This window comes from Meles meles, chromosome 8 (assembly GCF_922984935.1).
Source record: "Meles meles chromosome 8, mMelMel3.1 paternal haplotype, whole genome shotgun sequence".
NCBI lineage: Eukaryota > Metazoa > Chordata > Mammalia > Carnivora > Mustelidae > Meles > Meles meles.
Window position 1 is genome coordinate 71,028,784 of NC_060073.1, and position 25,361 is coordinate 71,054,144.

Consider the following 25,361-nt stretch of genomic DNA (forward strand, 5'->3'; position numbering starts at 1 on the left):
GTCTTCATAAAATTGTGATGATATAATGATATATTGAATGCAAGACTTGGAAAAAAATTGAGATTTGAGAGATTGGCAAATTCTTAATATCTTCTAAAAAGATTTAGAGGCGTCAAAATGAAGCAAATCCAAATAAAACTTGGAAATGCCTCTGTGTGTGTGTGTGTGTGTGTGTGTGTGTGTGTGTGTGTGCAGTAGAGGGAATTAGGAGCAGACACAAGAATGAAATAAAGAGTGGCCCAAGGACTAGGGGAATTCAATCCAAGGCTATTTTTTCCCATAAGGCTCTATCCCCTGCATTAACACACTGCTGCTCCCAACATCACCCCATTGCAATACTCTAATCAAGGTTTATTGTTTTCTCTAGATGGATTTAAATGGAAATAATTTTATGAGGTCAGTATAGACAAAGCTGTTGACGAAAACTGCTGTGTATTAACTAGAAATGCTAGAATTGGAGATTTTTTATTTGATTTCATTTCTCAAGTGCTCACCAAGCACCCTTATTGTGCTAGGCATTGTGCTAGAACCTGAGGATAGATGCATGCCCTATTTACGGAATTCAAGACAGGAATATAAGAAAACAAACATGTAAGTGTTAGTTCCTTCCTTCAACTTACTTTCCTTTTCTCTTTCACTCCAAGAGGTTACAATATAAGAGAGAAGAAAACACTTATAATAAAATATGTTAGGTGATAAACTGGAGGTGCAGGCAAGGAACACAGAAGGGAGGAAATAATTGCCTGGCTACAGAAAGCTCCACAATTAGGTGATATTAACTTCACAGAAAATATCATACTCTCCTTGATGAAGCCAAGGAAGAGCAGTTTAATAAAGACAGTTCAATGTAGAATCATTATGACTTAATCTGGTTTAGAGAGCTTTTCACCAATGTTTGTTAAATTCCTCGCAAAAATGATGTTTTGTGTCTTTAACAATCAAGATCACCTTATAGAGATCCGACTACAAAACGGTACTCCATGAGAGGAACTCTAAATGTAGCATAGCCTTTGAAACACTTAGGTGATTCCCAAGTTACAGAGAAAAACATAATGGCACCTAACTTGAGTCAGTTGAAAATAACTTGAACTTTAAAGATTTATTCCCACTATGGATAGAGGTATGTCTCTTGAGTTCCTATATCAGAAATAATGTTTTTCTTGAGAGATTCCAAATAAATTTTAGCAGAGACTAATTGTTGAGAGTGCTCCTTAATTCTTCATTCCTTTATTCTTAAACCTCAAAACAGATCTAATTAAAGAATCAACTATTTAAAAACTCTTCTTCCAAATCCCATTTACTTCATCTCAGCCTATCTGATGTAGAGAGCATGGGTCCCCTGGTTAAATAATTATAAGCACAAACATTAGTTCTGCAATAAATAACACAATGACGCTGACTTATTAATTCATTTTATATATCTATATATTTCTACCAATTATACTTACAAATTTCTAAACAGTGCATCACTGGTTTACTAAAGGAATAGTCATGCTTTTAAAGAGAGATTTTATGGTGGGTTTTACTTGGATAAGCAACCAAAATGTAAGAACTAACTTTCGGATTCTTGATCTATGTATCATACCTACTGCAAAAGATATTCAAGCCATTCTAAGGCATTCCGGGGGCATCCACCAAGAAATAGGAACTGTAAGTTGTATCAAATATTAATTATGAGAAACACCAATCGTGTTCCCTTTCTTAGCACATGTTACTTTTAGAATCTACTTTCTTTAGGGGGATGAGTTTGCTTGCACCACTGTTTACTCTTTCTCATTGATCAATGTCTGACTGTATTAAGAATTCAGACTTCATACTGAGAAAGGTAGAGATATATTTACCCCAAACAAGAGCTACAGAGAAGATACCACATCTTTAAATGCATATAATACATGCCACTTATCTATAGCCATAAAAGGAAAAAGAAAAAGAAAAAAAATCTTTAGGAAAATAAAAGGAAAATTTTCTTACCGGAATGAATGCATGTTGCATAGCCTGTTCACATTGTTTTAAGGAAGCAATCGTATCCCACAAAAGCTGATAATTTTCAGCCCGGGAAGCACTTGGCCGTTGCATAGCGAAAGCTAGTAACACTCAAACTGAGCTCAAAGAACCCAGTTGAAGAAGGAAAAAACCCTGCAGATCTGTTACATAAACTTCTTAATTAGATCTGCTACACAAACTGCTATCTTAAGACTTTAAAAAAAAGTTAATCAGAACGTTTCTTTTGGGGGATAACTGGGCATGACTTGAACAGAGACAGATGTTTTCATTGGGAAGGATTTTCGTTCCCACACTTGTGAAAAGCAATCCCATCAATGTTCCCCTGTCTTCACACGGGTCTGGCGAAACTGCACATACCATAAGTGTGTGGGGGGAAAGAAGTAGGAGGGAAAGAGATGTGAAAAAATATTTCTACCAGAAGATTTGGGTGGCAGGCCATGAAGGTAGAATTTGAGTAGCTTGTGAAAAGTATTAAAATTGATGGGAGTGGATTACATACACACACTTATGTACATGTGCAGGTGTCTACACTCGTCTGCTATGTGAGAAATCCAGTTATATACATTTACTCTCACAGTGTTATTTAATATGTCCAACTCTCTTCTCACTTTAGTTAAGATCTACACACGACATTTTTATCTATGGAGAATTACCGCGTTTATTAACTACAGAGTTGTGTATCTGAAAGTATCCGTCAAGACTAGCCAGAAGGTTCCTAGGTATAGGAGGCGGTCAATTATTTATCTTGAAATTTAAAAGCCACAAGAAAACCTTTCTGTGCTTTATGTATTAGAGAAAAGTCACATTTATTTTGTCATTGTAAGAAGAATTCTCAGCATTAACGTCAGGAGAACAGAGCCTTTAAATAGTCTTGGGACTAGAGAGTGGCCTGCACAGAATCAGAACATGTTAATTCCAGAGAAATTGGTTACACACTTTAACAACAAAAAGGTTAGTCCAAGGCACTAAATAAAATCTGGATGACAGAATATAGTGACATATCCCGAATGTTCTTTCACCTAAGACAGGAGCTCACAGAGTAAAGTGAGTCTCTACTAGCCCCCTCTAGTCTCTGTGGATTGCTCAGTAGGGGGTAATAAAACTTAAGAGAATGTGCTGGGTTCTCAGAAGTTCCAAAAGAATCTATACTCAGATCTAGTACATAGCCAACAAGGAGAACATATATTCCAGCATTTCTAAAGGTAAGGGGGTAAATTAAGGGCAATACATAACATAAAAAAAAAATTAAGTTGTACTTTTAATTAACCTAGAAAATCTAGGGAGTACAAAACAAGGTACAAGTTATAGGAAACAGTTTGATGACATAAATGAAGGATTTTTGCTGTATTATTTTTAGAAGAGGTGCATGATTTGGGTTACCTAGTTTTTCTGCATTTCTGTCTTGGTGATGGCAGATTAGCTCATGATAATGACCTTGTGGTGTGAAAAATCTCAAAGGCTGAGGGCCTTTTATCTCAATTATTTTCCAATTTTTATTGAAGGAATTGGAAGTAGAATTGATCTTCCAAAGTTTTACCTGGGCTAATTTGTAGGAAGATTATTTTTCCTTAATATCTCGGGAAGACCCACCATAAGGCTATTGTCATTAGTTTGTTTTTCAATATCAATTCAACCAACCTTCTCTTTTGCTCATTCATGATGTTCTTCTGTTCAGCTCACACCCACAGTCCCTCCTCTGCCTTCATTCCTGCCCTTAGACTCCCCCATCTGCCCCAGCCACATGCTTCTTCCTCATGCACTGTCGACCAGCCAGCCCACAACTTCCAGAAAATATTCTTTCACTAGTAAATGTTCTGTATTTCTTAGTAAATAACAAGAAAATATAAAGTTGGTAAGTTAGCCTCCAGAATTCCAGCCATTCCTTTCTGAATCCCTTGAGTCAATATTCACCATTATTTCAGTCCCAGCTGGATCGTCTGTCCTACCTTGTCTTTCCTCTCTCTTGTCATCAGGTCCCTTCATTCTCTCATTTAAGCAACATGTCCCAAAAGATCCTCCTTTCTTTACTTTTTAGAAAAAAGGATAGATAATCTGCATCCTACATGTAGGAACTCTTCATAAAAAAAATGACCTTAGAATCATGCATTCATTGATCCAATAAACATATTAAGCACCTCTCATGTGCTACACTTTTTGATTGCGCTATGGACAAATGGATATATTAGATGCTGAATCTGCCTTAAGGAGCTTAAAGTCTAATTAAAGGGAGGACACATGACACAAATAACAAAAAGCCAAGTTAGAAAATGGTTAGTGCCATAAAAGAGATAGCATAAACTATTCACAAAACAATGAAAAAGAAAAAAAAATACATCCATTGGGGAAATTAGGGCAGCTTCATGGAAGATTTAGCACTTTGTTAGAGCTTGAAGTTAGGGTAAAATTTGGACAGGCAGGAATAGACAGGGTACATTCCTGGGGAAGGAAAAGTAGAAACAAAAGCAGAGTGGGAAATTGCAGTCCATTACTGGTTGGTTTGGAAGGAACAAGACACTAAAAGAGCTTAATAGTAAGATTTATACCAGAGCCAAAGCTGCTCTTAACTGCAAACTCAGTAGCTTCCTATTCTTAATGCTAACCAATCTTAGCTCTAACCAATTTTTTAGAGCATCAGTGTGCTTTAACTCAGTGAAATTCTTCTTAAACCTCACGAGTGGGCAATTTCCATTTATTTATTCCCCACTTTGGAAGTAGGGCATTGGTATACTTTTGGAGGCTTTAGGTGTCTTGCTTATTTAGGTCATATTACTTACTTAATGAGTTCGTTTTTATTAAGTACCTATAACATGTTTCATACTCACGCCCAATCACTGTTGTAAGTTCTATGATCTATTATTTTCAACTTTCAGATGGAGTACAACATGAATCTTACCTGATCAAATATGTGACTTGGCTCAACTTGGCTCAGATAACAAACATTTATTGAGCTCTACTATGTGCGTAGCACTGTGCTGGCAACAAAGAATACAAGGATAAATATATTTCAAGACTCTGTTTCTTTTCAACTACTCTTCAATGTGCATTTTCCCCTGCTCACAAAGTACAGTGTACATATTTTCATCCTGAGAGCACAATGCCTGATATGTAATGACTACCATTTTTCTGTTAAAACACAATCACTAAGCTATATGTCTATCATATCGAAATACACTGCCATGCCCTAAATTAGATTACAGGCCTTAGAATGTCTAAAAGTACTTTCTGTATGTCTCAATTTCTGTAGTCAAATTTTGATAAATTTAAAGGGAGTCAGGTCAAAGAAATTCGAAATTCACTGACCACAGTGAAATTATGTTAGAAATCAAAGTAAAACAATCTCTGGAAAGTCCCAAAATATTTGGAAACCAAAAAAAAAAAAAAAAAACAAAAAAAAACAAAAGCAAAAACAAAAACCAACAACAACAAAAACCCCCACCACTTATAAATAACACACTGGCTGAAGGAAAAAATAAAATAAAAAATAAAAAAAGAAATTAGTATGTATTTTGAAGTGAATGAAAATAAGAGCACAACATATCAAAATTTGTTGGATAGCCTTAAAGACAGAATTAAGGGTACATATAGAGCACTAAACACCTACATTTAAAGGAAAAAAAGATCTCAAATTAATAATCTCAGTTTGCACTTTTCACAACTAGAAAAAAATATAGCAAGCTAAAAAAAAAAAAAAAAAAAAAACCCGCAAAAGAAAGGAAATAAAAAGGATCAGAAGAGAAAGTAAAGAAAATCAATAAAACTAACTCCTAGTTCTTTGATAATATCAACAAAATTGATAATACTCTCATAAGATTAATGAGGGATAAAAGAGAAAAATACATTATCAAAATCATGAATGAGAGAGGTAGTAGAATCACTACAGGTCTTATAGCTATGAAAGGGTCAATAAGAAAATCTCATCAACAACTTTATGTCAACAAATTTGACACCTTGGATGAAATGGATGAATTTCTTGAGAGATATATACTGCCAAAACTCACTCAAGAAAGGTAAGTAACATAAATAGTCATTCCATATATCTATTGAAGATATTTAATTTGTAATTAAAAACCTATCACCAAGAAACTTCAGGTCCAGATGCCTTCACTGATGAATTCTACCAAGCATTTGAGGAAGAAATAATAATGTTATACAAACTCTTTCAGAGAAATGAAGAAGAAAGAAGGATTCCAACTTGTTTTTTGGAGGCCAGATAACCCTGGTTCCAAACCAGATGAAGATATTACCAGCAAAGCAAATACCCATGTGCCCTCATGAATTTATATATATATATGCAAAAATTCTAAACAAAATTTTAGTATATCGAATCTGGCAACATATAAAAAGTTATGCATCATGACCAAGTAAGTTTAGCCTTTGAAAACAATCCAATACAATCTATGATATTCTTTTAACACAAACAAACAAACAAACATACAATCATCTCAGTAGGGGCAAGAAAAACATACAAAATTCAATATCCATTCCTGGCTTAAAAAAAAAAAAATCTCAGGACAAGATAAGGATGTCTTTTCTTACCACTTCTATTCAGCATTATCTGGGAGATATTAGATAGTACACAGGTCAAGAAATAAAAATTGAAAGGTGGAAATAAAAATTTCTTTCCATATGGCATAACTGTCTATGTAGAAAACCGCATGGAATCTAAAACAAACTTTAGCATTGATAAATGACTTCAGAAAGATTTCAGAATACAAGATATTATAGGCATATAAATGCAGAGATATACCATGTTTCTGGGTAAGACTACTCAATATTGTTAAGATATCATATTCTGAAAATTGATTTATAGATTCAGTGCAACATAATCCCAATAAAAAACTCAGCAATGTTATTTGTATGTTTGCTTCTTTGTCCTGGAGAATCTGCCAAACTGATCCTAAAATTATATAGAAATTCAAAGAATATATAATAGCCAAAACAACTCTGAGAAGGAAAAAATACAATTTGAGGAAAAGTACTACTTGTTTTCTGGTCTTGTAAAGTTAAGGTAATTAAAGCAATGCGGCATTGGCACAGAGATAAGTATATCAACGAACAGAATAGAGACTCCAGGAATTGACCCACACATTTAAACAACTGATTTTCAATAAAAGTGCAAGAGAATTCAATGGGGAAAAGGTCATCTTTTCAACAAATGACGTGAAACAAATTGAATATATATACACAAAATGGCGAACTTTGATGTACGCCTATCTTTAAAAATTGACTCAAATTAGATTACAGATCTATATGTAAAACCTAATTAAACTAAAAAATAAGTAGAAGAAAATATTTGTGGCTTTAGGTTAGATACAATAATGAAAGCACAACCATAAAAGAACGAACTGATAAACTGGACATCATCAAATTCAAGAATTTGCGTTCTTCAAAAATCATTGATATGACAAGGACAAGACAAGCCAGAGAACGGAGGCAAAAACTTATAGACCATGTATCTAATAAAGGATTTGTTTCTAAAATACATAAAGAACTCTCAAAACTCAATAATAAGGAGAGAAACAAGCCAATTAAAAATAAGCAAAACATTTTAACAGACACTTCAACAATGAAAATACACATGTATCAAATAAGCATGTAAAAAGATGGCAATGTCATTTCTTAGTAGACAAATAAAAACTAAAACTACAATGAGATACCATTATATTCCTACTAGAATAGCTAATATTAAAAAAAAAAAAAAGGGCAGACTATCCCTAATGCTAATGAAGATGTGGAAGACTGGAGCTCTCATACATTGCTGGTGGGAACGAGAATAGAACAAATTCTCTGGAAACAGTACAGTGATTTTTGTCATTGCTTGTTTTTGTTTTAAGTTAAACATACACCTACCATACGATTAAACTATTCTACTCCTAGGTATTTACCCAAGAGAAATGAAAGCTTATGTCCATTCAAAGACTTGTACACAAATATTTGTAGCAGCTTCATTAGTAATACCAAAACACTGAAACAACAAATGAATGGATAAACAAATTGTAATAGATGAATGAAAACAAATGAACTATTGGTACATACAACACGTGAATGAATTTCAAAATAATCATGCTGAATCAAAGAAGACAGAATGAGTACATATTGTTTAATCCCATTTACATAAAATTCTAGAAAATGCAAACTAACCTACAGTGACAGAAAGGAGAACCTGGGAATGAGGAGGTAAGGAAGGTGAGGGGAAGGAGATGGATGGAGAGATTACAAGAGGACAGGAGGAAACTTTCGAGGGTGATGGATACATTCATTAACTTGAATGGATGGTTTCATAAGTCAAAAGTTATCAAACTGTATGTCTTAAATATCTTCAAATAACTGGATATTAATTATACCTCACTGAAGCTATTTTTTAAAAAATTATTTTAAAGTTGCTAGAAAAACCAGCAGAAAATCTCATTCTCTTGGGTTTTATCCCATGTGACAATCTCTGTCACCATTTAGCGTTAAACTATAGTTTGATCCACTTCCCACAGAAGGGAACAGGATTAGAAAGCAATGACTTTCTAGTAGGAAGGGGAACAAAATATATGGATAATTTAACCAGGGAAAAAGGGCTGAGATTTCATATCCAGGGGCATTACTCTTGGTTGTGATTCTTGCCCTAATTAGCTGTGAGATCTTGGTTTGGTTATTTTGCTTTGACAAGCTTCGATTATTCATTTATAAAATGAAAAGCTTAGATTCAACTATCTCTTCTGTCTTTCAGAGCTGTAATTCAATGATATGTAAATATATTTTAATCCTTAGTAATCCCATTTCCTCCCAAAGTAAGCACTTACAGATATGACCTTAAATTTAGCAAAGATATCCCATTTAATTTTGAATTATGCATTATGTCATGCCTGCTGATAATCTTTCTCTAGTAAGACAGTAAGCTCTCTAAAGAGTAGGATCCTCCATCTTAAAATTTCTGGCTTCCCTGTCACATTTAAAGTTCAGAGCTTACATTCATTGTAACAGTGACATTATAACTGGTATTAACCCACTGAGCCACCCAGGTGCCCCTATAACTGATATTAAGATTGTAAGAATAGAAATTTACTGTTATCCTTCTTAAAAACTACTTTCCCTTGCAGCATCCTTCTCATCCCCATGAAGGTACTCTACTCAACGTACAGATAGATACCGAGGCTAATGTAACTTGCTTCACCACTTACCAGCTATGTTACCTTGGACAAATTACTTGATTTTTCTGCTTCAGTTTCTCATTTAGAAAATGGAGATTATAACAGTACTTTAGGATTGAATGAGTTAATATTTGTAAATTTTTGGAGCAGAACGCACTATCATTAGTATTTATGAAGTTAATAAATTTCATTTTAATTTATTCATGTATTTAGAAAGCAAGAAATAATAAGTAGGTAGTAAGTAAGATCTACAGTAAATTCATACCTGTTGACTCCATCTGACCAGTGATCAGGAAATATTTAGGTAATTGCAGATTCACCTTCCCTCACTATCACCACACCATAGTCTAAAGTATGTATCTTCCTAATGCTCTTTCTCCCTGAAACCTGATTGCTTTGGCACTATTCCCATCTTAATTTAAAATATATTTGTTTATTCACTATTTATTTATCTGTTTGTTTATTTAAGGGGGGAGGGGCTGAGGGAGAGAGAGAATCTTAAGCAGGCTCCATGCCTAGTGTGGAGCCTGATTCCGGGCTTGATCTCACAACTCTGAGACCAAAATCAAGTGTCAGATGCTTAACTGGGAGCCACCAGGCACCCCTATTCACTTTTTCCTTCTATCTTCCCCACTAAACTATAGTTTCAGAGAAGAGAAGCAAATGTTGAGTCAGCACAGTGCCTGGGATGTGATGGGCTCTTTCTGTGTTTGCTTGATATTATTACTAATGAACCCTAAAATAGATGAAAAGCGTACTAAATAGATGAAAGCGTACTAAAACTTCAGAAAACGTATGTTGGTATATTTACCATGTTCTTTTGTATTTTCAAAGATATATGGAGAATTTGGCCATGGTTCTTATTATCAAAAATTCACAGATATCCCATTTTTCTTTTATTTAAGAGGGAATGACATGTCTCTTTTGATGGGGCAAGACTCACATGACTGTACCAGGGTAAAAGGGCAAATGGACTTTTCCTGCATGCATCAGGGTTCCAGAGGGCATGAAATGGACAGTAGTATATAAAAATTCATACAGCAGAGAAATGTGCTATATACTCAACCAGTCAGTCAGTTGTACTTCAGAGGTGTTGAGATGGAAATCATGGTCATAAAGAGTGCTATCCCTACTCTCTGCTGATCTTTGGAACCTCAAGTCCAGTACTTTAAGGGAGAGAAAGCAAGTGATCCCAAAGAAGCTGAGTGGAACACACAGAACACTAGGTCTCCTTTGACCATAGTTCTATCAAACACTAAATCACAGTGCATTAACCCTCAGGGTGGGATTGAGGGCAGGGTTCACCTGGACAGAACTAGGAGCCAGATCAAATTTGTTTTCCTCATCTTTTTCTCTTTCCAGAGCCCTCACCTCTTCTCTAGACTCTCCTGACAGAAGGAAAGCTACATGAACTCATTGATAGGTCAGTATTAAGAGTTTAAGTTCCTTCCTCCACTTGCTTCCTTGACTCTTTTTGAGGGCAAGTGTCATTCTTATTCATCTGTTTATTCCTAGGCCCTTGAACACAGCATAGCATATAATGAGGACTGGCAATGGTTTGTTAAACAAGTGAAGAGATGTGAAAAGTATTGCCCTTAATGTTGATGATGATAGGGAATCCTTATATTTATAGAGAACAAATTTGCTGACAAAGCACATTCACAGCTAGGAAGTCTCTTCCCTTTTACTTTTTTTTTTATTTCCTTCTTTTTTTTTTTTTAAATTTATTTATTTATTTTCAGCATAACAGTACTCATTGTTTTTGCACCACACCCAGTGCTCCATGTAATACGTGCCCTCTCTATTACCCTCCACCTGGTTACCCAACCTCCCACCCCCCACCCCTTCAAAACCCTCAGGTTGTTTTTCAGAGTCCATAGTCTCTCATGGTTCATCTCCCCTTCCAATTTCCCACAACCCCCTTCTCCTCTCCATCTCCCCATGTCCTCCATGTTCTTTGTTATGCTCCACAAATAAGTGAGACCATATGATACTGACTCTCTCTGCTTGACTTATTTTGCTCAGCATAATCTCTTCCAGTCCCGTCCATGTTGCTCCAAAAGTTGGGTACTCATCCTTTCTGATGGAGGCATAATACTTCATTGTGTATATGGACCACATCTTCCTTATCCATTCGTCTGTTGAAGGGCATCTTGGTTCTTTCCACAGTTTTGCGACCATGGCCATTGCTGCTATAAACATTGGGGTACAGATGGCCCTTCTTTTCACTACATCTGTGTCTTTGGGGTAAATACACAGCAGTGCAATTGCAGGGTCATAGGGAAGCTCTAGTCTTAATTTCTTGAGGAATCTCCACACTGTTCTCCAAAGTGGCTGCACCAACTTGCATTCCCACCAACAGTGTAAGAGGGTTCCCCTTTCTCCACAACCTCTCCAACACACGTTGTTTCCTGTCTTGCTAATTTTGGCCATTCTAACTGGTGTAAGGTGATATCTCAATGAGGTTTTAATTTGAATCTCCCTGATGGCTAGTGATGATGAGCATTTTTTCATGTGTCTGATAGCCATTTGTGTGTCCTCTTATACACTAACAATGAAAATACAGAAAGGCAAATTAGAGAATCGATTCCATTTATTATAGCACCAAGAACCATAAGATACCTGGGAATAAACCTAACCAAAGAGGTAAAGGATCTGTACTCGAGGAACTACAGAACACTCATGAAAGAAATTGAAGACACAAAAGATAGAAGACCGTTCCATGCTCTTGGATTGGAAGAATAAACATTGTTAAAATGTCTATAATGCCTAGAGCAATCTATACTTTTAATGTCATTGCGATCAAAATTCCACCAGTATTTTTCAAAGAGCTGGAGCAAATAATCCTAAAATTTGTATGGAATCAGAAGAGACCCCGAATTGCTAAGGAAATGCTGAAAAACAAAAAGAAAACTGGCGTCATCACATTACCTGATTTCAAGCTTTACTACAAAGCTGTGATCACCAAGACAAGCGTGGTACTGGCATAAAAACAGACATACAGACCAGTGGAACAGAGTGGAGAGCCCAGATATGGGCCCTCAACTCTATGGTCAAATAATCTTCGACAAAACAGGAAAAAATATCCAATGGAAAAAAGACAGCCTCTTCAATAAATGGTGCTGGGAAAACTGGACAGCGATATGTAGAAGAATGAAACTCGACCATTCTCTTACACCGTACACAAAGATAAACTCGAAATGGATAAAAGACCTCAACGTGAGACAGGAATCCCCTTTACTTTTTATCCTCTCTCTATTCACTCATTTAAATACAACTTTTGCATCAAGATGGACGGGACTGGAGGAGATTATGCTCAGTGAAATAAGTCAAGCAGAGAAAGTCAATTATCATATGGTTTCACTTACTTGTGGAACATAGGGAATAGCATGGAGGACATTAGAAGAAAGAAGGGAAAAATGAAGTGGGGAAAATTGGAGAGGGAAACAAACCATGAAAGACTGTGGACTCCAAGAAACAAACTGAGGGTTTTGGGGGTGGGATGGGTGAGCCTGGTGGTGGGTATTAAGGAGGCCACATATTGCATGGAGCACTGGGTGTTGTACGTAAACAATGAATCTTGGAACACTACTAAACTATCAAAAACTATCAAAAACTAATGATGTATGGTAATTAACATAATACAATAAATTTTTTTTTAAAGTTAAATAAATAAATGAATAAATAAATAAATACTACTACATTAGGGACACCTGGCTGGCTAAGTGGGTAGAGCAAGCAACTCAGTCTTGGGGTCGTGAGTTCAAGGCCCATGTTGGGCGTGGAGCTTAGGTTAAAAAAAAAAATGTTAGTACATCAATGGCTTCCTCATTTATATTCTTGGCTCAGATACCTCTCCTGAATTGCATATTCTGCTGCCTGCTGGTCATCTCCACCCAAGTATCTCACAGACATCTCAGACTTACTGCCTTCAAAATCTGAGCTCTTATCCTCCTTCCGCCCCCTCAAATCTGTGTCGCTTTCATTTCCTTATCCAGTAAATCCCAGCTCCTTCCATTTGGTTGTTTAAGTTATATGCATTCATCACAGGAATCCCCAATATCCACTTATTACAACCCCAGGCCTGACTGGCTCTAACCTTGCCTGTCACCGATATCGTCAGGCGCCCTTTCTCCCCTCTCTGTGCTGCAGCCCCACAGGGCTGCTTCCAGTACGTAGGATATGATGAAGCTCATTGTCATGTCAGTTCCTATGCAAATGTTACTTTGCCTCAAATATTCTCCCACCTCTTCTCCAGAATTCTCTCCCACTTAGCTTTCAAATCTCAGTCCCACTGTAGGAGGCTTAGCAGCTCCTCTGTCCCCTACTTGCTAGATGCCAGTAACACTCCCTTCCCCCAGTAGTAACACCCAAATAGATCTCCAGACATTGCCAAATGTCCCCTGGGTGGATGCAAATCTGTCTAGTTGAGAACCCCACTGCTCCTGACCCTGTCAGGGCATCCTGTCATAGCTTTTCATGGAATCAAGTTTATAAATCTCCTTGTGACTTTTAGATTTTTGCTGGACTTCTCACTGAAGGACCCCCTTATGGACTGAAAAGTGTCCTCTGGTTATCATTGTATCAACTGTATGTACACAATGTCTAGCACGAGATAGGTGCTCACTGAACACTGTTGAATAAATGAATGGATTTGACTATCACAAAAACTAGATGGAGTGTGTGCAGACACAAGTAGCACTCCCATTTCTAAATTGAGCTAACAGACACAGGGAATGGCTAAGTGATAGGCACATGGATCACACCAGCAATAAATGGTAGATGTAACACTTGAACTTGGATTTCCACACTCAGGTCTTTTGATAGCCTATATTAATTTGATTGCCATCACCATGTTCTTACCTTCTGAGATGGCTTTCTGTCCCTCCCTTCAAAGTTTCCCAAAGCATTTTGTCTTTGCAGTCTATGCAACAGTAGAAAATACCTAACTGCGTTTCAAGGTCTGAGGTGCTCAGGGCCTCAGAGTGGCTTCCAGTAATGCCGCACTCTGATGCTTTTGAAAACGTACAACATATTAAATATAGGAGAAGGTGATTAGGGCTTTTCATGTTGAAACAGGAATGCAAGACAGAAAAAAAAATCAATAATTCCCCTGAGTGAATTTGCTTTTATGGTATTCTTAGCCCTGTGGTCCACTCTAGTAAAAAGTCTGGAAAGAAGCAGTCACATGACAGGTGAGGATAATCTGATTTTAATGTAGGCATTGCAGAACTGCTAACTACAACATGAAAGAACTTATAAGGATGCCTGATTAAAGTTATCATTTATTTCCATGCTGCCTAAATATGGCCAGGCAGAAGCATCTCAGTTAGAAACAGAAATAAAAGTTAATGGCACCTTCAGCATGCCTATTACATCTTTGTTTTCCAGAGGTTTGACAGGCAAGATCCCTACAGCATAGTTCCTCAATTTTTTTTTTTTTTTTGAATGACCTATGTGTGGATGGTCCATGAGGAAGAGGACAGGGCACACTGTCCGGAGGTAAAGCTGTCACCGAGGAGAGGAGCTGTGTTGGTGGGCTTTGTGATGTTCCAACTTCCCTACTGGCAGCACAGAGCTGGAAGCTGAAGTATTTTTTCCTCTGCAAGTAACACCTGTACTTTCTTATCTCTACACCAAGGCAGAGAGCATTGTTAAGGGTACAAGGTCTTGGACTGTTTTTTTTTTTTTAATTATGTGAACTTGATCACGCTTCTCTACACCCTGGTCTTCAGTTTCCTCATCTATAAAATAGTTTTGATAATGGCATGTATGTTATATGGTCATCGTGAGGATTGAATAGTGAGTTCATGGGGCCAGCAAGAAATAATGCTCAATAAACAATCAGTAGCTAATATCTTTCTTTAATTATACCTATTTCTGTTTTTATGTAGTACAAAGTTCTATCCATATGTCCTATGTTTATCATCTCACTAGTTTGTAAGCACCTTGAGAACCTAATTGCCACTGTATTTTCATCATTGTGTAAGTAACTCATCAATTCTTAAAAAACCCGATGAGTCTCGGATGGCTTTATCCACTCTACAGACAGGAAGCTGAGACCCAGATGACTGGAATGGGCCAAGGATTATGCAGTTAGAGAGTGGTAGGGCCAGGTCTAGAGCACTGGTGGCTTTAGGGATACTCTTGCACAGTTAACATCATAGAATTGTCATATATCAATTTCTGTCTCAACTCAAAATATCAAAATAGCCCTAAAATGAAGCTCCCTGAGAGTCTGTCCTCCCTTTTCCTTCCTCCTCATCAGCATGTCTCCCCTGGGGACCAACTACATATTTTAGTCAGTGTTTGAATAAGACTCTCTGTCTCTCTTGCTACCTTTCCCTGTTGCCTCTTCCATCCCTTTCCTTTCTGTTTCTCTCTCCTTTGCCTCTCTCTCCTTCCCCTCCTCCTTCTCTCCTTCCCTCCCTCCATCTCTCCCTCCTTCCATTTCTCTCTCCCTCCTTCTCTCTCTTACACACACACACACACACACACACACACACACCCCTGAAGAAATATCTTATTGGTCTATTTCACATGGAAGGAGAGGATGGCATCACTGATGACTTTGAGGTTTCTAAGTAATGTGATGAAAAGACTGGGATCAGGTGAGAGCTAGGGAGATGTGAGCCCAGATTATTAGGGCAGGGAAGAGGCAAGCACTAGATGAAAAAGCAAAAGGAATGGAGTTTGATATAAAAATAGATAGAAGAGGGGCACCTGGGTGGCTCAGTGGGTTAAAGTCTCTGCCTTTGGCTCAGGTCATGATCCCAGGGTCCTGGGCTCGAGCCCCGCATCGGGCTCTCTGCTCCGCAGGGAGCCTGCTTCCTCCTCTCTCTCTCTGCCTGCCTCTCTGCCTAGTTGTGATTTCTCTCTGTCAAATAAATAAAATATTAAAAAAAAATAGATAGAAGAAAGAAAAGAAAGAGGAGAAAGGGGAGGAAGGGAGAAGGAAGGAAGAGAGGAAGGAAGGAAGGGAGGGAGAGAGGAAAGTGGAGAGAGTCCTTGATTCTAGCAAATCTTTTAGGCAGGGAACAACAACAATTAACAAAAAATTTTGCTGCAGAAAGTTTAATGGTTTTGTGTGTCTGCTCCATTAATTATTTGCTGTGTTAATTTGGGGAATTTAGTTAACCTTACCAAGTCTCAGCTTTCTCCTGTGTAGACTGTGAATAATAATAATTAATAGTAAAGTTTGTATACTTGCAGGCATACTGAGGGGATTGTTTGGATTACTTACCATTTCTTTGCACATAAGAATGCTAAGTAAATAACAACAAATGTAAATGTATTATCAATATTATTATCATTATCATCAATATTATTAATGCTATCAGGAAGGAGAAAATAGAGAAGACCTCTGAGGTAAGGGGAATAAATTTCTGATTGGCACTTTTAGGCAATAAAGAGCTGGGAGGATAGAGTATTATTCAAAGAAAATTCATAGTTATTTGTTAAATGACTGGGAGGTAAGTACCATAGATGCATGGAGTTCAGCTAGGCTTTATTTTCAAAAGTCAAGTGGTTCTGGTCTAGAACAAAAGCTAAACTCCAGTCTCAGAGTGATCAAAAGCATTTATCCTAGTGTTCATGAACTCCAGGCCTATTCACCCAAAATGAAGTTGCACATAGAATGTTAATGTATCAATAGCAAACCCCAAATTAAACTAAGTCATTTGAAATTACACTATGAAGCCAAGACAGTGACATGTAAAGTATTCCGAAGTTGAAAGACTGGTCATAAGCACAAATAATGGATTCCACCATAATAAGCCTTGCAAATTTGATTTCACTGAACTCACAGTTCAGTGCTGGTGTGATCAAAGGTCACTTAACACAGAGATCACAAACATTTATACAGGGTGAAGCTCTTCTAATGCACTGAGATTAAATATTACTCAGGCAAAGAAATATAATGTTTTGTGGGCTTTATAATTCCTTTCAATCAGGAGTCTCTTCCCATAAAAATGTAAAAAAGCATATGCTTTTTATATCCTTTCACTCAGTAATAATTTCCTTTAAAAAACATTTCAGTGAACACTAACTGAACAAAATCTGTCAATTTTCCTTTTATAATGAAAGGAAAACTGCTGTGATGAAAATTTTCTAATCATTACATCTAATTAAAAAGTTAATCCTAAAGGTTCCTCATTTTTAAATTCTTTCAAACATAACGAAGGAGTCTCCCTTTCAGAAATGGGAGATAAAAGCATAGTCATTAGGTAATACTACTTCTACAGTAAAGCCACAAACTTGGAATTAATATTGGCCTGTGGTATTGTGAGAGAATTAGGGAAAATTACAAGAATCAGCCAAATCTTGGCCATTACTGACCTATGTTTTTCAATGCAGAAAACCCCCACTAGAACACCAATAGTGGGAGATCAAATAAGTAACTCTGATTTGCATTTTTTGTGCCATGGAGAGAGAAAAATGGGTTCTGCCTCCCAGCTATGCGGGATGTCTGTCACTTGGTCTCTTAGTATGAGGAAAAGGAAACTTTATAGGTCAGGTCCAGAGAAAGAGCCAAAACACGTTATCCTTCTAAATAGGTGTGGCTTTACCCCAAGATCCAGACTGACAAGCAATCTTTTAATGTTACCCCCAAACCTCCCGATTCCGAGAGGAGAAGGAAGGTGAGGGCTCTAGATGAATATGGGACATAATCCATCTACATATGATTGTGTCACCTGCATCACGAGAACGGGATGGGGAATAGTTCCAAAAGCCTAAATGCAAATTGTACGATTATGAGCAGGTTGCATCAACTATTTCTAACTCTTGCTTATGTGTTTTAAGTATTTTAGGGGACCGTGTGGTGATAAAAGGAAGAAAGTCTCTTTCCAGGTGCCCTTTGCTAGAGGGAGTAGACACCAGATCTCTAAGACAGCAATGCATGTTATAATGGTCCATTAGTCAGGACCAGCAGGATTACTCTCAGGAACTAAGCCGACTCATTCTGATAATACTCAGTGCAGCTTCTAACCTATTGCAAAACAGTCTTCACTAAAGGCTGAGTATCTGCAGCTCTGAAATAAGCAAATAAAATTAGATGTCAACTCAGATCATGGCCTTCATGGAGCAAAGGGGCAATCTTCCTAATAGATTCTACTTTTCCTTCCTGACAGAATTACTTCTTCATTTTTGCCTCTCAGGGAAAGGAGGAATAGAAGATTGATCAAATATTTTTTTTTTGCAGAATGTATTTTCCTAGAAGGATCTTTTAGATTTTGCTGACATCCTCTGCTTTCTGTCTTTTTCTTCCTGAGAAGTAAATACTTGGACATTAAAAAGGAGTGAGTAGCATGGAGCCCTTGCTCTGCTCCTTACAAGGTGTGTGTGGCTGACACTCAGCTTGGTGACATTTCTGAACCTTTATCTTCTCTGTTGTAAAACAGACGCAATAATCCCCATTATGATAGGGGTTTGGGGCTCAAATAAAAAATATAGAAAAGATTTGGAAATACTAAGGGGTCATTATTTTTCTGTGTAAGGGAAAGAAAAAGGTATTTAGCCTTTATCGGACATCGACCAAATACCAGGTACAGCACGAAGCCCCTTATGTACTAGGTCTTTTCATAAAGGACCCCATGAGATGGGCGTGTTGCCTACAGACCAGACAAGCAAAGGAAATGGTAGAGAGACTGAGTAATGTATCTAAGCTCTCAAAGCTTGATAATTGTAGAGACAAAATGAAAATCAATTCTGTTGCTCTCCAAAGACAATGCTTAGCTTCCAGAAAGTGGGAAATTATGCTTTTGGTGCACAGTAGTAAAAATGCAAGGTTTGAGAGTGAATCAGCAAAGGCTTGAATGCTAACACTGGCACTCTCTCGGTGTTGTCATGGGTAAGTTGCTTAAATCCTCTCTGAAGTTTTGTTGTCTCATCTAAAAATGGGAAAGATTGAGTGACTTTACCCAAATAGTTGTGAAGATTTCTAGAAAGAATGCATACATAGCACTTAGCAGGATACTTGGCACATAGTTAGCATTCAGTGTATATGTTATTACTCTTTCATCATTTAAAAAAAGTTTGTGAACAACCAGCTTAGTGGATGTGTCAGGAAAATATCAAAATTCCTTATAATTTATTCTGAGTTTTTTGAAGATGAGGTAGATTTTATCATATACAACTAAACATTGACTAAAATCATGGGAAGTCAGCTGGGTGAGTTAAAATAGATGAAATTAAAGAAATAAACCCAATCAGACATAAGGTGAAGGTGAAAATTATGGTCAAGATAATGCAGAATGAATAAAGTCAGGGAAAAAAGAATGAATATTGGCAAATTAGACTAAATGGGCAATGCATGAATCTTTCAATATCTTGACTGACAGTTAACGTGCAGTCTGACTTCTTGGCTATCCATTCCTGTGTAGTATAATTTACATTATACATCCTACATAATGTGGGACATATGGTCCTTTCATTGAAAACATTAAAAAGTCAGTGTTAAAATGCTAACCTCTGAACTTATACTGCCCATTTACCTATTTAAAAACGTATTAAACAAGCTAAAACACATTTAAATGTGAGTTTTCTCCTCACACAATGACCTTTATCTCTGATTTACAATCTAAAAATAATCTAGAGATGACCCAAAGATCTGGGAGATACAATGGTCCATCTAAGAACAACAGGTCAACTTGGGCTTAAATATCAATTCCACAGAAATTTAAGCAAACGTCTATGAACCCTTCTCTTAATCTGTAAAATAGGAGTACTATCTTTAATCTTTCATGGTCATTGCGCGGGTTAGAGGAGGATATGGCTACATTTATAACCTAGTTCCTAGTACCTAAGAGGCGGTCATTGAAGCAAGTTATCTTCACTTAGTTTCCTTTTTCTTTCTTCTTTTTTCTTTTCCTTGCTATTCTTTTCTTCTTTCTCCTTTCTTTCTTTCTTTCCTTGTTTGTTTATTTTCTTAGAGAAGGCGGGGAAGAGCAGAGGGATATAGAGAACCTTAAGTGCCCAGTGCCCAGTGCAGGGCCTGACGCAGGGCTCAATCTCACAACCTTGAAACTGTGACCTGAGCTGAAATCAAGAGTGGGATGTTTAACAGACTGAGCCACCCAGGAATCTCAGTTTCCTTTTCCTAAAGTATTTTCGAAAACATCGAATCTATTAAGTGCCCACAAGGTTCTAAACTCATTATTAGGTATTGGTGAAGCACAATACTGCTTTTGCCCTCGAGGATTTCACAGACTGGCTAATCATTTCATGAAACTGACCTCATACACTATGATAGAAGGAATATGGAGTGTAATGGAAAACAGAAGCAAATTAGTTGGGGGTCTAGGGGAGGGTGAGGAGTAAGTAGACCAAGGAAAAGTATGGACGAAAAGAAATGCCACTGAGGCTGCATGTGCAGGGTGGCCAGAATTCTGCAGAAGAACAAGGAAGGAAAGGATTTCCCAGGCTCAGAATAAAAGCACATGAGGCAGTATTCTTCACTCCTACGGTTTAAAGTGGAGACGACTTCTCCAGTAAAATGCTGTGCATCTTTTACCCCATCCCCAGAAGAAGAAAGTTTTATGCTGGGTAAGTTTGACGAAACTCACTCTTTCCTCTTGGGAGCCTGCCAGCCAGTCTGAGCTTTGCAATCTCTTTTCGCTATAAGCTAAGCTTAGCAAGGCAGGCTCCGCCTCTGCAGAAGCTGGCAGTTTGGGGTGGGGAGTAAATCTAGTTCAAGATCTTGGCAAGCCCATTTGACTGCCTACCATAGCCATTTCCTCCAATGTAGCTTTTATCAGTAATAAATCTGATTTTTAAAAAAATCTCTATCAGAAACTGACACCTCTATCCAATCTGGTTTTAGTTTTAAGATAAAAAAAAAAAGTGGTTATTTATTGAGGTCCTTAGACTTGATAGACAGTGAGAATTTAGAAATAAGTAAGTGCACAGTGTACTCAAAATGTGACCCGTTTTTTTCTTCAGGATGATAATACACTTGGGACAGGGAAAGGAGGAGAAACTGGTTTTAAGGTTCTAGGCTGGTCAGTGAGTTTGGGGTGGGGTAGGGCTTCTCTGTTATCCTAAGGGATTTGGACTAACCCCATAAGCTGTGTTTAGCCATTGAAGGGCTTGAAGCAGGAAAGGTATGAACAGGCATTCTGTGGGAGGAAGGGGTCCTGGAATATTCTGGCAGCTTGAGGTGGATGGATTTTGTGGTGCACTGGAGGCAGAAAGCCAATTTAAACACTGTTCCAATAGTCCAGGTAAGATCTTTGTGGGAAGATTTAGTCATCAATCCAATATTGAGCTCTAAATTCTCCTAGAATCTAAGAAACTAAGAAATGTAAGACAGAAGGCCAATATACCTTACTTTGAAATTGTAGTTTTAAAATATCATAAAGGCCAAAGGGCAAAAAAGTTGCATATGCAGACTGTCCCTAACTCAGACGGTTTGACTTATGATTTTTCTGACTTTACAAAAGAGTGAAAGTGATACACTTTCAGTAAACACGGTACTTTGAATTTTGATCTTTTCCTGGGCTACCAATATGTAGGATGAGCCCCTCTTACGCTGCTGGGCAGCATGGCAAACTGAGGCTCCCCATCAGCCCTGGGATCATGAAGGTAGACAAGCAAGACACTTAGAACCATTCTGTAGTCACACAATCATTCCGTTTTTCACTTTCAGTACAGTACTCAACAAATTACATGACATATTTAACACTTTATTATAAAGTAGCCTTTGTGTTCGATGGTTTTGCCGTCTAACTAACCTAAGTGTTCTGAGCATGTTGAAGGTAGGGGAGGATATGCTATGATGCTCCGTAGGTTAGAGGTATTAAATGCCTTTTCCAATTATGATACTTTCAACTTACAATGGGTTTATCAGGACTTAGCCCCATTGTCAGTTGAGGAATATCTGTAATGAGTGTTCCAACAAGAGGAACTAAGCTCAGCTGTTGCTGAAATGAAGAGATGATTATGTGGACAATCTAGAACTCATCAGAAATAATCACACCTAATTTAAAAACTATTGTCTGAAAGACAAGCCAAATTTCTCCCATCACGCAATAGCTAGATGTTCCGGGGGTGGGGGGGGGGGCGGGGGGAAGGGGGAACGAGCATACAAGACTCTTGCATCATCATTACCACCACCAGGAAAAGAATACACATATAACAGTACCCATATAACAGGTTAGGTCATAAAGGGTACAGGAAAGATAAATTTGATATAATTCATCTCATGATGTAAGCTGTAACCCAATAGGAGGGAAGTTCTAATAGAGAACAGGACTGGAAATCACAGCTACCTACCTAACCGTCCATACTCTGCTCTGTGTTTATCTTGCTAAAAAAGCACTTTGCTTTGAATTAACTAAATAGTATGGGTTTATGTCTTAAAGCTATCATGCCTACATTAAAAAGGGCAAATTGAGCTAGCTCTTTGAAGAACATCCTTTGTTCCCTATTGCAGAAATAAGAAATAAAACTTAGGGATGCAATGCTGTATTTCTTTATTCAGCAAGTATTTATTAAGAACTTATTGGATGTTCTCCATTGTGTTAATTAAGTGACAGATCTGTCTCTTGGGTGGGAAACTGCAGCAGCCACAATGGACTCTGAGCTTGGGAGAGGGCGTTACCCTTAAACCATCAATTGTCCTTTCGAAATTCAAAGGAAGTTAGAAAGTTTTCCCATTCCAGTTTTTGACACATTTATCTGTATTACAAAATGATGAAGTCTTAAGAAAATAAATAAATATTTAAGTAGAATTCCCAAAAGAGCTGTAAGTAAATTATTTATAAAACTGTATTTTTCCTACGTCATTCCCAAACCTATTACATTTGCAGAAGTCGCAGCCATAAACAGTTATTTTTTGAGCCCTATTGTGACCTAAATAAGTTTAGTTTTCTGATCACTTAATACTTATCAACTTCTCATAAATCAAGTCAACATCAACAAATTCAGGCTAACATATGAATTAGTACAGCACAATGAAAGGAGTGACCTTTTGGGGTCAGACCTAAACCCCAAACATAAATCTGATCCTCTGCTTCTAAAGTCCATTCACTCATCTATAAAGCAGGGGGAGGATGACTCATGTCCCCATCCTTTTTGAAGGGTAAGTTAAATTAAGATAGTATATAAGAACTGTTTCATAAGTGATAGCTATTATTATAATTTATTATAGTTATGCCATTCACATAACATATACAGGATCTTTGAATGCCAGGGTTATAAAAGAAACGACAGCTCTAGGCTGCCACTTTTTTCTTTCTTATTCGTGGCTAACTGTGCCAATTTTCACTCTGCTCTTTTCTAAGCAGTTCTGATGTAGCCTCACCATCTTTCTTAACATCACTGTCCATTCAGCCATCATGAATCAATCAGGGTCAACACTGTGAGACATATTAATGATGTTTTTCATCTAGTCTAGCTTCCTTAGCTGACATGCACTAAGATTCTGAGACTTGGCTTAGGTCATTCAGAATCCAGAGTTAGCTCAGGTACATTTCCTGATTGCTACTTTTGCATCTTTCCACGGAAGCACACTCACTTACTCTCTTCTGAGTTGTGAAATTCAAGCACGGGTCCAAGCTGGGAGAGATAGATCACTGAACAGCCAGGCACTATGTGATTTCTGCTGAGGCACAGATTAAACCATGACCCTTGCAATATACAGTTACAGACTGATTTGCAACAAGGAACTGCTTAGGAAACTCTTCATGCACTCTGTCAAGGCTAATGCTAAAATGGGGTCAATTTTAGTGATGGGATAATGGATATTATGCCAAACTGTCGCCATGTTAGCCACAGCCATCACATGATAAGAGGACATTTTCAGATTCTACAAAATATGATTTATCAATTTCAACATCAATTTAGTCAATTGGTGTGGAATGTATAAAGGGAGTATCTGTTCCCAGTGGCTGGTTTATTCATAAAAAATACAACTTACCCATTACTGCCTTAATATCAAATTGAAGTTTAAAAGAAGAATAACTCTTAGAAAAATGCTTGTTTATTTTCCAAAAATCCCCTTGGAATTTAATTAGCAAAAGAAGGATATCAACTCTTAAAATAAAAGATTCAGAAAGAACAAGGACATGTACCTGTGGTACTCTTTTTTTACTTGAAGCTTAATCTTAAGAAATTGAGACTAGATTCCATTTTAAATGGACTCAATTTCCTACACCATCTCTCCTTCATATTTGGAGTAATTTCTAATGAACTTAATGGATGGTGTTCCAGGGATATACTCAAGATTTCATAGTTCAGTTGAAAAGAAATGGATGGAGAGAGAAAGAAGAGACCATATGCTTGAACAATATGCTCTAAGTAATAATAATAACAATAATAATAAAGATAATTTTCAGTAAAGTCAAGTGATTATTTCCCTCTTAGCATCCCACCCAAACTCTCTTTATCTAGTGACTTTCCTAGATAAAGATCATCAGTCATTCAATGTATTTAAACAAGATATTACAAATACCTTTCTCATGAAAGTTGTAGAGGGATGGGTCAATGCCAGAGCTACAGAGGAAGGGGAGGATCAGCATCACATGTTTGATAAATCATGATCTACTGCCTTGTGCTCAGTATCTGGGGACTTTATCAAGATATCCTTCCAATATCCAGCTTAAAAATGAAGTAAATTCTAATTGCCCTTATAATACTAAAGCTCAGTCATTCAAGGATTACCTAAAAGAAATGCAAGAACACTCAGGACAGCAGCATGATTGAAAATATTATTCTCCCTAAGGAAAAAACTGTATCAATCCAAAGTTTGGAAAAGATATTATGGGTCAAGAAGGGAAGCAAAGAAAAAGGGAACTCACAGAGACGGGAATGTCTACCAATCAGGACCACACTAGGTGGGAAGGAGTGTAACCATTTGTTTGAATAATTAACGAATTCTGAAGATGCTTTGACTCCAAGGAGAGAAATCCAATAACTGGAAATTATCTTTCACTTCTTTCCTTTTTCTTATCTGCTTCATTTTGTCATATTTTACCACAAAGAAACCCACACTATTTAATCCATCTTATTGTTCTACATCCAGAATATAGTCTCAATCCATACAGTGGATCACCATCATCACCATTGTTGCTTCCGAAGTTCAGACAGCATTATCCCTCCCTTGGAAACCCACACTGCTACAGGATATTCTAAATAGGTTCCCTCCAGCCATTATCACCTCCCCACAGCTCATCCTTACTATGTACATTAAGATCATGTCATGTCCAATGGCTTCTTATT

General features: G+C 37.3%; 1 protein-coding gene across 13 annotated transcripts in view; it reads right to left on the reverse strand.

Annotated features, from left to right (window-relative positions):
- Positions 1-25,361, reverse strand: part of DLG2 (discs large MAGUK scaffold protein 2) — a 1,573,258-nt gene that overhangs the window by 741,757 nt on the left and 806,140 nt on the right. For 2 of the 13 annotated variants that reach the window (XM_046015631.1, XM_046015629.1), the window contains exon 1: positions 1,972-2,076. The exons of the other annotated variants lie outside the window; for them this stretch is intronic. In XM_046015631.1, coding sequence (XP_045871587.1) covers positions 1,972-2,076 — 105 coding nt within the window. Of the gene's footprint in view, positions 1-1,971; positions 2,077-25,361 lie in introns of those variants that run through there. 13 annotated transcript variants of the gene reach the window in all.